General features: G+C 46.0%; 5 protein-coding genes across 5 annotated transcripts; 3 read left to right on the forward strand and 2 right to left on the reverse strand.

Annotated features, from left to right (window-relative positions):
* Positions 1-89: 89 nt before the first annotated feature.
* GLAREA_05817 (uncharacterized protein) lies at positions 90-613 on the forward strand (the record flags this gene model as incomplete). The annotated part of the gene is made up of 2 exons (XM_008081231.1): positions 90-282; positions 333-613. 2 exons carry the CDS (start codon positions 90-92, stop codon positions 611-613), a joined length of 474 nt encoding a protein of 157 aa, XP_008079422.1.
* Positions 614-1055: 442 nt separating this feature from the next.
* On the forward strand, positions 1056-3186 carry GLAREA_05818 (uncharacterized protein; the record flags this gene model as incomplete). The annotated part of the gene is made up of 4 exons (XM_008081232.1): positions 1056-1214; positions 1287-1527; positions 2436-2849; positions 2975-3186. 4 exons carry the CDS (start codon positions 1056-1058, stop codon positions 3184-3186), a joined length of 1026 nt encoding a protein of 341 aa, XP_008079423.1.
* A 2065-nt stretch (positions 3187-5251) lies between these two features.
* GLAREA_05819 (uncharacterized protein) lies at positions 5252-6720 on the reverse strand (the record flags this gene model as incomplete). Its single annotated transcript, XM_008081233.1, has 3 exons — positions 5252-5785; positions 5824-6131; positions 6639-6720. 3 exons carry the CDS (start codon positions 6718-6720, stop codon positions 5252-5254), a joined length of 924 nt encoding a protein of 307 aa, XP_008079424.1.
* A 2698-nt stretch (positions 6721-9418) lies between these two features.
* On the reverse strand, positions 9419-9886 carry GLAREA_05820 (uncharacterized protein; the record flags this gene model as incomplete). The annotated part of the gene is made up of 2 exons (XM_008081234.1): positions 9419-9619; positions 9674-9886. 2 exons carry the CDS (start codon positions 9884-9886, stop codon positions 9419-9421), a joined length of 414 nt encoding a protein of 137 aa, XP_008079425.1.
* A 1461-nt stretch (positions 9887-11347) lies between these two features.
* Positions 11348-12736, forward strand: GLAREA_05821 (Arabinanase/levansucrase/invertase; the record flags this gene model as incomplete). Its single annotated transcript, XM_008081235.1, has 1 exon — positions 11348-12736. The coding sequence occupies one exon, from the start codon at positions 11348-11350 to the stop codon at positions 12734-12736; it is 1389 nt and encodes a 462-aa protein (XP_008079426.1).
* Positions 12737-13281: the final 545 nt, after the last annotated feature.

Below are 13281 nucleotides of genomic sequence, written 5' to 3' on the forward strand. Positions count from 1 at the left end.
CTCGTCCTCGTCCTTCCAGATCAGAAGATCAACTCGCATTCTCCAATAATTACGACTCTCACTGCGGTGACAAACGTTCCCCAAACGCCATGTCTGGCACCAGCGCTAGCAAGCAAGAACCAGCCATTTCCCCCACGCGAGGCAACAAGCCCTCATGGAAAGTTTCAATGAACCGGGATGGAGGAAACGCTGCAGTGATGGACGCGTTGTATGAGATGGCGGATCTGTATGTGCAGCCGGGAAGCCAAAATTGCGAGTACCCAGATCTGGGAATCTCGCCAGGTAGGTCTTTGCCATACGTCTCTTTCCATACTGACCTCCCGCCGGTTCAGCTGAAGGAATCGGGAAGATCATCATCGATGATGGTCTATCAGGCCATGACATGCTGGATCTGATTTGGACTTTGCACCCGGACGTGCTCTCCGCTCTTATCGACAACACGTTTGCCTGGAGATACTTTCACGAACCCCAATTCCTATCAAAGCTATATGGAGTTGACGACTGCTGCGGCACATACATCGTCACCTATATTGTCGAGAATGATCAAGGAGATTTGATTAGCAGGGAAGACTGGCGAAAGTTTGAGAAACATGCCCGTGGCTCCTGTGGCTAGGATGAAACCCTCCCTATACCAGGATATGCGACTGAAGGAAGCGCCCAAATCGTCCCCGAGGTCGACTCGATGTACGCAAGGAAGTGAGATAAGCTAGTAGACATACAAGACTCCGCTGTGGCTGGCGGTGTTAGGCTACTAAGACCAGCGTAAACGAAGAGACATTCCATGCTTGATCGGATGTGCTACCAATGTTGCTCGCGGTTTGGAGGCCCACAATCCGGATGGAACTCTGCAGAACTCCGTTGATTCATATAAGTTTGACATTAGCTTGTGGAAGTCTTCGGGGTACCGGGTTCGCGTGTGCAGGGCTCTAATCTTCAAGATTTGGAAGCCGACACGACATTCAAAGGGGGAAATACTTGCAACATGGATTGCAGGATCAATGGTAGAAAACTCGGGGATGAATTGCGTCAACCCCGGATGCGCAACTCCTGCGGAAATGTCCGCACAATATCAAAAGGCGCTGAAGGAGATTTTCATTGCCAACAACTGGGCCACAGCGAATATCGACGAAGAAATCGAGCGTTGCGATCGGGATCCGCCCCAGACAGCTCCAATTCCGATACCTCTTCGACGCCATCTCTCGCTTCGACGGAGAGTAGCCAGGACGAAAGTCTTTAAAACGAGCGTATACCAGCTAACCAAGATGAAAAGAATCCTACATTGATAGAAAGCGAACTGGTATTGCCAGAAAAAAGCCACCATCCAAGCCGTGGAAGACTTCAAAGTTGCTGATGATCTGACCCGACGTCTGGAACAGAGGATTAGAGAATATCGAGCTGTTCTGTTCCACGCCCGAGAGGTCATTGATTCTATGGAGGAAGAAGTCAGAGAAAGGGAGCAAAATGTGCTTTTAAGCGAGGAAATTAAGAAAATATTGGACATGGAGGAGGGCTATGGAGGAGGAGGAGGTCGGTCTTGTTGACGAATGACAAATCAACATTTTTAGCATCACAACTGATTTTGAGAAGATGTTATAAGCCGAATGTACACTTCCACCCCACCTGCAATGCAAAAGCATACACAATCCACTTATTCAGGAATTCAGACGTGATAATTTGATAATGCAGAACTCACAGTATGATCATTGCACCAGCATTACTTTCCCACAAAAGCATGGGCTTAATGCACCTCTTGTAATTCGCCCAATGATCGTTCATCGATTCGAACAGTCCGAGGAGCGTGTTATCACGAGACTTGTTTTCTGTGCGGCTTCCAGCTCGTCCAATTCGGCGACCACTGGCCCACCATTGCTTGATTGAAGCGACTTTTCCTCCCTCCCCTTGTGTCACATCACAAGTACTATTTCGTTGCGACATTTTGAAAGTTAATGAATTAACAATTCGTCATTTGTACAGAGTTATCTGTAGGAGATGCTTCTTGTGCTATCGGTCAAAGAGTGAAACTCCACCTTCATGTATTCTCATGCGTTTCATTGTTCTTTCAGTAACTAGCGACTACTAATTCGATGATGGAGTGTACTCACCTTCACTCCGACGTCGAGAGCTTACACTATGTCTGAATCTTCCTGTCGGTTCAGTAGCGACAATTCGCCTGAGTCCCGATGGGAACAACATTTTGTAAGAGGATATCTTATTCATTGCCGAATAGTCACATTGTCTGATTATTGATTCACGGTTAACTCAAACCTATAAAAGTGTCTGTTGTCCCCTCTTTTCGCATTGCTTTTCTGATTCTGTTTTGACACAACTCATACTAAACAGCACCACCAAAAGTCCATTTAAGGAGCACTCTTGTCGACAAACACCCTTAAAACAATCTTTTGCATAATATAAACTGACAACACTTTGTCAATTAGGCTTTATGTTAAGAGGAAGATCTTTGCTTTCTGCCACGACATTCCGCAGAGAACTCGCACGCCCGCTGGTTACTGTAAATCCTTCAAGACTCTTCAGCTACAGGCAACCACGTCAAGCACAACAATCTCAAGCCCAACAACATCACCGCCTGTTCTCCAAAATGGCAAGCACGCCCAGTTCTGCCACCCAAAAGCGTCTCAATCACCTCATCAACTCATCCATCCTCAGCTTGTTTGATGAGCCAATCAAAGCAATAGAGCGAGAAATCCAACCACCTCCCAAACTCTTCATCGGTAATAAGCAACTCTCCTTCGTCGCAGACGCCCGCGAGGCTGAAGTTAAAGAACGAAAGAAGGCAGCCGAAGAAGAACGCGCACGGGAATTGAATGATGGTACGACCGCTTGTGAAAATGGTGAGCGACCTAGTGAAAACCCGATTGCAGGACGCTGGTCAAGGAGGAGACTTTGCTTCCATCCTCGTCGAGAGTATAGTCGCAAAGCAACACCGACAAATATCGAAACTGGCTTAACGGGTTAGATGAGACTGTCCAAAAGGCCCAGGTGGAGGAGGAAAAGCTTGGTCCGCAAGAAATCTCGGACACGCTAGGTCGATTAGGTCCCACCATCGAGCGTGTCACTGAGACTCTCCGTGCCTCAATCGGCCCAGAGGTTCATATCTTGGCTCAAATGAAGATGGGGGATTCAGATTTTGTTATGCGCCAAATTTTCAACGGTACAAGCGAGCAATAGATCAGCACCACAGCAATCTTTGAGAGCGCTATCAAGATTGAGCTCGTCGTTTATGGCGAGCCTTGTCTACCCGATCTATCAGACTCCGACGAAGACTTTATACCGGATTCCGAAGAAGACGACGAAAAGTAGGTCACAAACAACCTATTGTACATCCTTCGGATCTACTTAACATCTAATATAAAACATTAACAAAATCAATATTCTCCCTCGCTAAATAAATGTGACATGACAACAATCGCGAGTCCTGACGTCGGTAACGTGTAAGTGTGATTATTATGTTAATCTATATAGTTAAGCTTATCCTTATAAACTCCCATTAAAGCCGACCTTGATAATAGTATATCTTCTTTAACTATCCGTGATTTAATAACTATACGTAACGTATCTATTTAGCTTAGCCTTCTTTAATTTCTATTATTAAATCTTTTTAGAGGCTTATAACTTTTAAACATTCTAGTCTTAGTTTAGATTAAAGGAAATGTATAACTATTTTAGGTGAATAGGGGTATTTAATTAGATGTATTTAAAACTTTTCATCTACTCTCGACGTTCTTAGTAATCTTCGTGTATTAAACCTCTTCCAACTTCTCGCGGTACCTTTTAAGTTCTAAAACCTTCTTGCTTCTGGCGTTGCGGTTTCGAAACCGCGTTTTCAAGGACACCCGACTTTCCTTCTCCTGTCATCTTTCCCCTCGCTGTTGCCTCTTGACGCTTCTGTTCATCATTTTTTACCGTCCTCAACCCTGCCAACCTTCTCATTTAGTTGGTAATTCCAGTTCCGAGTCCAAGTATAACATCTAGGTTTGTTTCCTTTATTTGTCTTAGGTTCGAAAATAGTGGGAGTCGTTCTTTTATTAGCTTTGGCACTATTAGTGTAGGTAAGTAGTTATCGCTAGAATCTAGACTATATAGGTCAATAGGCTTATCTACCCTTCTACTCTTAGGTGTTAAAGGGTTTTCTTTCTAAATAGCCTTTATAGGTTTCGTCTTAACAGAACCTAACCTTCCCTCTTTACTATTCTTACAATACTTACCCCGAGGTACTTCTCTAAGAGTAAGTTCTAATAGTAGTGTGTTCTTAGACTCTAAGCTACTAGAAACACTCTAATGAGCTAGAGAGTGATTTCTTATGTTCTTTGGAGTATTTAAGGAATGACCTACATCTTTTGTTGGCATAGCGTCTACGAAAGTCTCTGGTGGTTTGTTGCTTTTCTCTTTCTCCAGCGACTGTGGGTTGAAAATGGTCTGTTCAGCCTTCTGAACAATCCCCATGTCGGTAAAGAAGGTATCTTCCTAAGGGTGGAATGATTCTTTACCAGCCTTGGCCGTTACCAGCGTCTTAATTGTTTCCACCTCCTTACAGAAGTCTTCCCAGGCCAGTGCGAGTGGTTCGGAGCCTGGAAAGCCATTGGTGCACAGATTCTCTCATCTGTAGCAGGAGCAGGCGCCTTCGCTCTCGCAAGAAATTCGGCTAGTGATCTCGGTCCTGCCCGAACTTCCCCTCGTGCCTGAATCACCAACATGCCAACATTTGGACGAAGTGGGACCCGGATTCTAATTCGACATGAACCTTGGTCAAGCTTCCCCAATTAGTTCTCCAATTATTCCGGAGGTTCTTGGTAATCTTCGGGAATATGAGCATCACCCCGTAGGGAAGCACCTTCCACATCAACCGGTAGGTCAGACTAATTAGTCGCTCCTCTAGCCCACGTTTAATTTCTCCACCGTGTCTAGTCTACGCGCCCACAAAGGCTGGAATCCTGTATCCGTCGTATCTTTTGGGTGATGGAAAGTCAGGAAGGCGAGTCTCTTATTTATAGACGTCTGTCTTAGTGTAGTGGCTTCCGGAATGTGACTGTGTATTTATTGTCTCCACAATGACTTCTCCGCGCCCACAAAGGTTCACATGGCAGTTTCAGCTACTACAATATTGAGCTTTTCTATATCTAAGAGGTACGTAGGTTAATTCTAGGAACCCAGTCAAAGTATGGTGTTTTTCTACATTTTTGGCTGCCTCTGAAAATCTAACCAGCCCATCGGTGAGTAGTCTTATGGAAACACCCTACATTGCGACAGCGGCCTCCCAAAAATGCCACATGCACGGTCTTTGAAGAGGTGACGACTGTGTCATTGCGGAGTAGGACTTTGAGGCCTTAACTTTGTTTTTCTGAACAGCCCCCTTGGTCTCGTGAATAGAAGCGCGAATTTGACGCGGTTTTTTGCTAGTCTCTGTTTGTGCCCCGTTGGAAATGGAGGTTCCGCCATGTTGTAGTCGTGACAAAGGAGCAGCCTTGATGGGCGCCGAATTTTCAGCTTGTGGTTTCATCTGGAGGTCTCGATTTTGTTTCTCCTTCTCTTCAGCTTCCCGCCTCCTGCTGTTATCTTTCTGCCGTCTGGCAAGGTTGCGCTCCTTGACAGCTTTAGGATCATTAAGAGAGGTTTCTGCTTTCTCTAACTCTTCTTCCGCGGACGAAGGGTCACTAAGGATGATCCAATGTTGTAAATGAGTAAGTATGTAGTATCTTGACGGGGATTCTCGGATTAAGTGGCACGGATCGTGTACAGCTAAATAGGGTTGACAAGAGGCTGGAAATGTCTAAATGAAAGTATATGAGACACAGGAAAGTGACTTACAGCATCGTGCGCAAAGTTTCCAACCTGCGTTACCAGCTTAGGAGACTCTGGTTTCTCCAGCTGGTTTTCGGGGTTTAAAGACTCAGCAAGTGGTGCCTTTACCTTCGCTGCATAAAGACTTGGGATGGCCCTACTAATTATCTTCTTGGGCTTCTCGGGAGGAGGCTCTAAGGAAGCATCGCTCAAGGAGTCATCGGAAGAAGAATCATCTTCATCATCCTCATCAGACTTCTTTTCTTCGGCTAGAAATTCGTCTTCCTCGTCTTCTTCCACCGTCTGGAAATCTTCAGACTTCGCATCTTCGTCGACTGTGAGGTTAACATAGTTTGTATCAAAGTCCAATGGAGGAAAGAACAGTGGGGGACCGGTATTCGACTGAATGTTGGGACGGCGAGTCTCTTATTTATAGACGTCTCTCTTAGCGTCGTGGCTTCAGGAATGGGATTCTATATCCATTGTATCTCACTAGATTGGGCGTCAAAGCGGAGGAAGCGTCTTATTTCAAGGTTTCGAGGCTTATCTAACATGGCTGTCTCGGTTACCGTCATAGCATTGTGAATGGGGTTCCGAACTATTGTATCGTTCTAGACGGCTCAATCGTCCTGGCTCGGATTTCTTCTTGACGACGAAGCGGACGAAGCGTCTAGACGGCAGGTCGTACATACTACGGCCGTATCGGCTGGCATGACGGCATCAAGAATGATGTCCCAGGTCCATTGTATGGTTCCTCATGACTGAATGGCTCCAGTTCGAGGTTTGCCTTAGTATTGTATCTGGTGAAAGCGTTGTGGTCTTAAGTCTTGGTGGCTGAATACCAATAATCAGCCGAAGGTCGTTGTCATACGGTTGATTATCTGTGCGGATATAGCTACGTGCTTCCTCAGGTGCTTGGACCATCTTTTGCGAACGTCAACCCCGTCTACTAAACGCCAATGCTCAAAATCCTGCTGCTTGGCACTCAAGGTCCGCGGTAAAGAAGGAGGTAGCTTGAAGACGATTGTTCTGTATAGTCTGTTGTTCCTCGGCGGTTCGAAATCGCGTGCCGCATATCTGTGGCCATTAATGGTTGTATATGGCTTGTCCTGCCTGGGTGGTTGGGAATAGTGTGGGCGATGGTGGGCTTGATGCGGACCGTAGTTGTAAACTGTTCAAGTAGAGGTATCGGTCCTTTGATCCTCTGCCAAGCAAGAAGAGGATACAGCCTTGCTACGTCCAGACTCTGCCATAGAATCGGAAATGACAAATCGTGGTACGTTCGTCGTACCTGCGTCGGCCTCCAGCTGCCTTCTCGTGGTTCCCGAACCTTCAGTAAGCAAAGTTAGCAATTGTTTGAAATGAGTCTTCAAGGAATCCACCTCTCACATTTGAACAACGAGCGAGGCCATCGACAGGTAGTTTGACATGTTTAGCCAAAAGAGCTTGTCATAACTTTCCGTATTTGACGAGACTCCTATGAACTGGGATACTGAAAATCCCTATTGCGCCATCGGTGTCCATTTTCCTGAATATTCTGTTACAGAAAATTTGAGGAAAGCGTCTGTTTTGAGTTTGATAACTTGTAATTCAACGTCCTAGAATGTAACTACTAGGCTCGTCGACATAAATACCAGGACCATCACTGAACATTACGTTAAATCGAGAATGTCCTAGGCGACTAAATCACAGAAGGCAGGGCCATCATCCCATGGCGAGAAGGGGCCAAAAGATTAGCCTAGTGAACAAAGAAAATAACTATGAGTCCTAGAGCAGAGCGAATGCATCATGATGTCTTTCCCGGCCTGCAACTTCTTTTGTCGATGAATGTTCCTGTGGCACACGTTCTGTAATATTGAAGCGCGATGTGGGTGAAAAGAAAACCCTAGAACCAGACCTGACAAACGTCCAAGATTATTACGTGTTACTCCAGAGACGAATATAACACAACAACAGAATCATTGTCGGATGAAGAGCGTCGAATCAAGGGCGTCGAATGAAGGGCGTCGAATGATCGTTGATTCGCGATCGACATGCTTGTCAGGTGCACGAAGTTTTCGTTTCAAAGCGTTCCGCTGGATATGCATTTGCTAAGAAGCAGAAGAAAGCGCCAATGGGAAGACGCTTGTGTATCAAGGAAGGGTGTGAGGGTTGTTACAGGAGTTCGCGAACAGGCGAGAAAAGACGCGAGTTGGGTTGAAGTTCATCGTCCAGGAAACGGGCGCATCGGGTTCAGAATCGCGGTTTGCGAGGGAGGCTTTGCAGAAGTCCGTCGAGTGCTTTGTCAACAGGATTCGGCTTGCCTGTTGTTGGGTGCCCAGGTGGACTCGAGAGCGGATGCGGCTTAGCGATGTTGGCTTTCCCAGCCCCGATTCCAATCCAAGGAGAGTTTCGCGACGTCGTCTATGTCGAGCTTCACACTTTCCAATTCGTCGTGCTTTGTTGAGGCTATGAGACTAGACTTGCTTCAGATGGTTTGAGCACCATTGCCAACGCCTAGCGCCCAGAGGTTTTTGAGGGCTGAATACTGATATCAGAAGATTATTAATAGGTATATTTTCTCAGTCCGAAACCAGACCCGCGTTCTCTGGGAGTTGGAAACTCATGACCGGTACTGGCTCGACGAGTACAAGGGAAAGTATTGATTGGCAAACCTTTGTGTATGGCTGACCAATACTGGCTCGATGAGTACGAGGAAAAGATTCGATTGGCAAACCATGGCGTATGGCGATGAAAGGCCGAATGGAGGCTTGACGAGGATGAAGAGCATCAATTGGCAGACCAGTGTTCATTGACATCAATTGAAGGACTGAGTTGACGAAAGCTCAGTGAAGATTGTGCTTTGGAAGCGCTCGCTGCTCGCAGTGCTCGGCGTCTCACGAGATTGTCGCTCGTATTCGGTGTCATTCTGTCGCAATCAGAAAGTAGAAGGGAGTCCCATGGGTGGTGTCTTGTGGGTAGGTGCTGCGCGAAAAACTTTTGAAATGGCAGATCTAGCGGGCAGAAGGATATTCGTTCACCTTCGCAAGTGAAGTGACGAGGGCGTGCAAGAAAAGACAAAAGAAATCGGGCGACCGGCAGAACTGGAACTTATCAGCAAGTAGGTAATAGTTTTGAAGATTGCAATATGGTGGCGTGGCGCTTGATCAAATTGTGTAAGTCTAAAAATTGCGGCGCAAACTTCAGTTCGTTGAAGTTGTTCATCCCAGCTAGGCTTAGCGTGCTCAAGTGCCAGGTCACGTTCCGTCATGTGACACGACTCCATAAATTGTGCAAGGTTTGTACAGTTGGAAACCATCTACCACTAAAACTACTTTTTCATCTTCGTTTCGATTGCGATAGCATCCTCGTCACGAGCTCTATATCAGAGTCAACACGATCAACAACATTCCCGGTATCAAAATTGTTATGGGTACCGCTCTTAGCTGTACAAATCCACTTATTGGGGTGGCATTTGCTGTGCTCTCAGTTGTGGTAGCCAGAGATCCTTTTGCTGATGTTGTAGAGGCGCTGCTTGTTCTCGGCTGATCCGTCTTTGTGACCGTAGACCCGACATAAATCTCAAGCGTCCTACCACCACGAACCCTCTCACAAGCCGTTCCATTAGCAACACACACTGCGCTCATCGGACAGCAAACCCCCCCACAGCATTGCTCTTGTTCATCGCAGCAGGTGGTTCCGCAGCACTTATCACCAAAATAACAACAATGATCTCCGCAGCAAGTGTCATTGCTGTTAAACCCCGATTCGTTGGTGCCTCCACAGGTATGACCGCCAACACAGCATTCTCCATCGGCGTAGGTGCATTTCCCATTTGGGCAGACTTTGGCATTCTTAGGGCAACAAGTGGAGTTTATGCAAGTTGAATTTGCAGAACAGCACTTTGTGTCGCAGCAGGTTGAGAAGCCGTTATAACAGCAGGTGAAGCCACCGCACTGTTATGATTAGCAAAATGCTCTTCATCTGGGAAATCAGAACCAGGTGCGGAACTGACTTCAAATGGCGCGCCCGAAGGACAATCACCGAATTGTCTTTTATTGAGAAATGAAAATAGCCCAGATGCGCTGGCCGAATCTCCAAGAGCAGGCATTGCTGCTGCCATATCAAACGAGTCCGCATCATCATACCATCGGTCTGGTTGGCTGTTCAATTCTGGATGCTTTTTTCCTGGAAATATCTCTGCTCCACTCAGCAGAAGGTATTTTGACAAAAGAACGGAGGCCAAAAATAGGATATACTTTGGCATGGCTTTCGAACAGGTTCTACACGAATCCTGAGAAAGTGACAATCCAGTGACAGATTCATCGGTTTAAATACTAGTGTAGCATGTAACAACGCCAAGTCAGTTAGGTACATAGCGTTTCCGACCGCACAAAGCGTAGGTTCAGCCTCTGATTTATATATAGCCTCCAAACCGCGGGACGTAAACGAAAGCAAGCATTGTAACAGGCTCAGGCAAGTCGATTTTACATTTGATTGGTGGTCGATTGAACATTATCCCGAGCTTACTCTCCTCTGATTGGAATGCCAAGTACAGCGACCTGCCTGCTGCTCACGAACTTTGTTCACGAGGATCTCATATGAGGACAGTACAGACAGCGATATCGTTAAAAACTGGCAATTATATTCCTGCGGTTTTCTGCCTGCCATAGTATTGACACAGCTGACTAGAAAATCGCTGCTACTTGACAGCTAATGATTGTCTCTGTCTCTTCTTTCATAGCATGGCTTTATACCACATGAAATTCCAGTACTCAATCAAATCGATTAAATTAATATCTAGTTGTCGATATCTTTTATCTTAGAACGAGATCCACATACTTGTCTCGTAATATGAACTAGACGACTAATGCAGCTATCCAACCAACTTTGAAGCCCACTTTCGTCTATGCTCCTTAGTATGGCCAGCAATGCTAAGGGGTGGTTCGCTTAAAGTACCCCTTTATTTTGCGGTTACAGATTAACGGTCTCTCACTAGTATTAATTTGAGGTTACTTGTATACGTGGTTAAATCCCAGACATAAATTCGGCGCACAATATTACACCGAGGCTGGATAATACAGGCGGGATTTGCAGCCCACGACTGTTCATTATTATGGCTAACCTTCTTGTTTTGAATCCTTTATTTTCGGAAGCGTCCACTCCGGGCACTCATACGAACGAAATGCGGGGATACGACTTTTGAATCCGCTCGACAAACAGACAAGATGTTCACTTCTCGCTTCGCTTATTTGATGCTAAGCGGACAATTACGCCCACCAGTTACAACGTCATCTGTAAGCTACGACGCTTATGCGCACCACTTGGAAGATAGTAGCAAACCTACCAGTAACGGATTAAATTACTCTCCCAAGACCAAAAAAAATTTCATTGGATGGGCAATTAGTCTTTAAGCGCCTATGCATGTGGTCTGTAAGTAAACTCCAGAGCGCAGATACACTAAATAATAGGACTGCCTCGAAGTGTTGTTCTCGTAGAACTTCGTGTTGAAACCATACCAGGGGCTTCAATTGTCATTCATGAACTCTCACAGGTTCGAAAACTCATCAGTATGCAGATTTACACGTCGCAAATTCCAAAGTGTGTCATTACCGCTTTGCAGGCTCTACTGTTCTTCGGCGTCGTCCTGAACAACGTCAGTGTCGCCAAAGCCGATAACCCAATCGTGCAAACTATCTATTCCACGGACCCAGCACCAGTCGTGTATAACAACCGCGTGTACGTCTTTACGGGTCATGATGAGGACGGAGCAACAACATTTGTCATGAAGGATTGGAGGGTTTTTTCGTCGGCGGATATGGTCAATTGGCAAGATCATGGATCACCTATGAGCTTAGCTACCTTTAGTTGGGCCGATGCAAACGCCTGGGCGCCGCAAGTTGTTCCTCGCAATGGCAAGTTCTACGCCTACCTACCAATGCGACGTAGGGGTGGAAGTATGGCAATTGGTGTGGGCGTTGCAGATAATATCACTGGGCCATACCGTGATGCACTTGGAAAGCCTCTGGTGGAGAATGGTGAAATTGACCCGACTGTCTTTATCGATGACAATGGTCAAGCCTACCTCTACTGGGGAAACCCCAACTTGAACTTCGTCAAGCTGAACACCGACATGATATCCTACAGTGGTACTGTTAATAAGGTCGCTCTTACGACTGCTGGTTTTGGTACTCGTCCTGGTAATGCTCAACGCCCAACCACTTTTGAAGAGGCTCCATGGCTATACAAGCGTGACGGGCGCTACTACATGATGTACGCGGCCAATTGCTGCTCGGAGGATATTCGTTACTCAATGAGCACAAGTGCAACGGGTCCTTGGACTTACAAAGGGGTCATTATGGCTACGGCTGGTAAAAGTTTCACAAATCACGCCGGTATCATCGACTATTCAGGTAACTCGTACTTTTTCTACCATAATGGCGGCCTTCCAGGTGGTGGAGGTTATGCTCGTTCTGTTTGTGTCGAACGTTTTAACTACAATTCCGATGGAACCATTCCGACTATCTCGATGACCTCTAACGGTGCGCCTCAAGTTGGCACTTTAAACCCCTATGTACGACAGGAGGCCGAGACGATTGCTTGGTCTGTTGGTGTCGAGACTGAAGTCTGTAGTGAAGGTGGGATCAATGTTGGATTCATCAACAATGGTGATTACATCAAAGTCAGAGGAGTTGCCTTTGGCTCTGGTGCAACCTCATTCAGCGCTCGTGTCGCTTCTGCAGCTAGTGGCGGTAAAATCGAATTGCGGCTTGGTAGCACATCTGGTATGCTTGTCGGTACTTGCACGATTTTGAGTACTGGTGGATGGCAATCATGGACAACAGTGACCTGTCCTGTCAGTGGTGCATCTGGGACACAGGATTTGTTCTTGCGCTTTACTGGTAGCGGATCGAGCGAATTGTTCAACTTCAACTGGTGGCAATTTAGCAATGGCAACTAACAGACTACTAATCTGTGTTTGCTTTCCTCAGCATCCTCTCAGCAGGGGATGAAAACAATGATTCTTAGATTGCGACTATTCGCTCATCGCAGTGAAGCGTGTTATAGCAGTGAGGGTGGACTGGTGGGAAGTGCTGCTTAGGGGGAATTGCACATATAAGAATGTTTAGTATTCTTAATTTATTTTAGAACCTAATTTCAGTATCCAAAAATTTGTCAGGCATGAGCAATAGCTCAGTGCAAAAAGCCTATCTATGATCTAGTCCTCAAGAAGAAATTTTGGTAGCCACCGACTGCATTCGCGAAACGTTCTATGACGTCTGATCTTGATTAGATGTGCTTTAACTCGACAGATTTAAATAGTGACTATAAGTCAAATAGCTTAATTAGGGTCGAATGCTGTCATTAATACCCCTGGATAAAAAGTTTCGTTATCACGAATTATCGTTAGCATTAAATCCACAAGCTATGGGTACACCTTACAGTCGGTAGTTAATGTGTTAGATAGCGAGCAGAATCAGTAAGTACTCGTTACACATAATAGGT

Source organism: Glarea lozoyensis, assembly GCF_000409485.1.
Source record: "Glarea lozoyensis ATCC 20868 chromosome Unknown GLAREA15, whole genome shotgun sequence".
Classification (NCBI taxonomy): domain Eukaryota; kingdom Fungi; phylum Ascomycota; class Leotiomycetes; order Helotiales; family Helotiaceae; genus Glarea; species Glarea lozoyensis.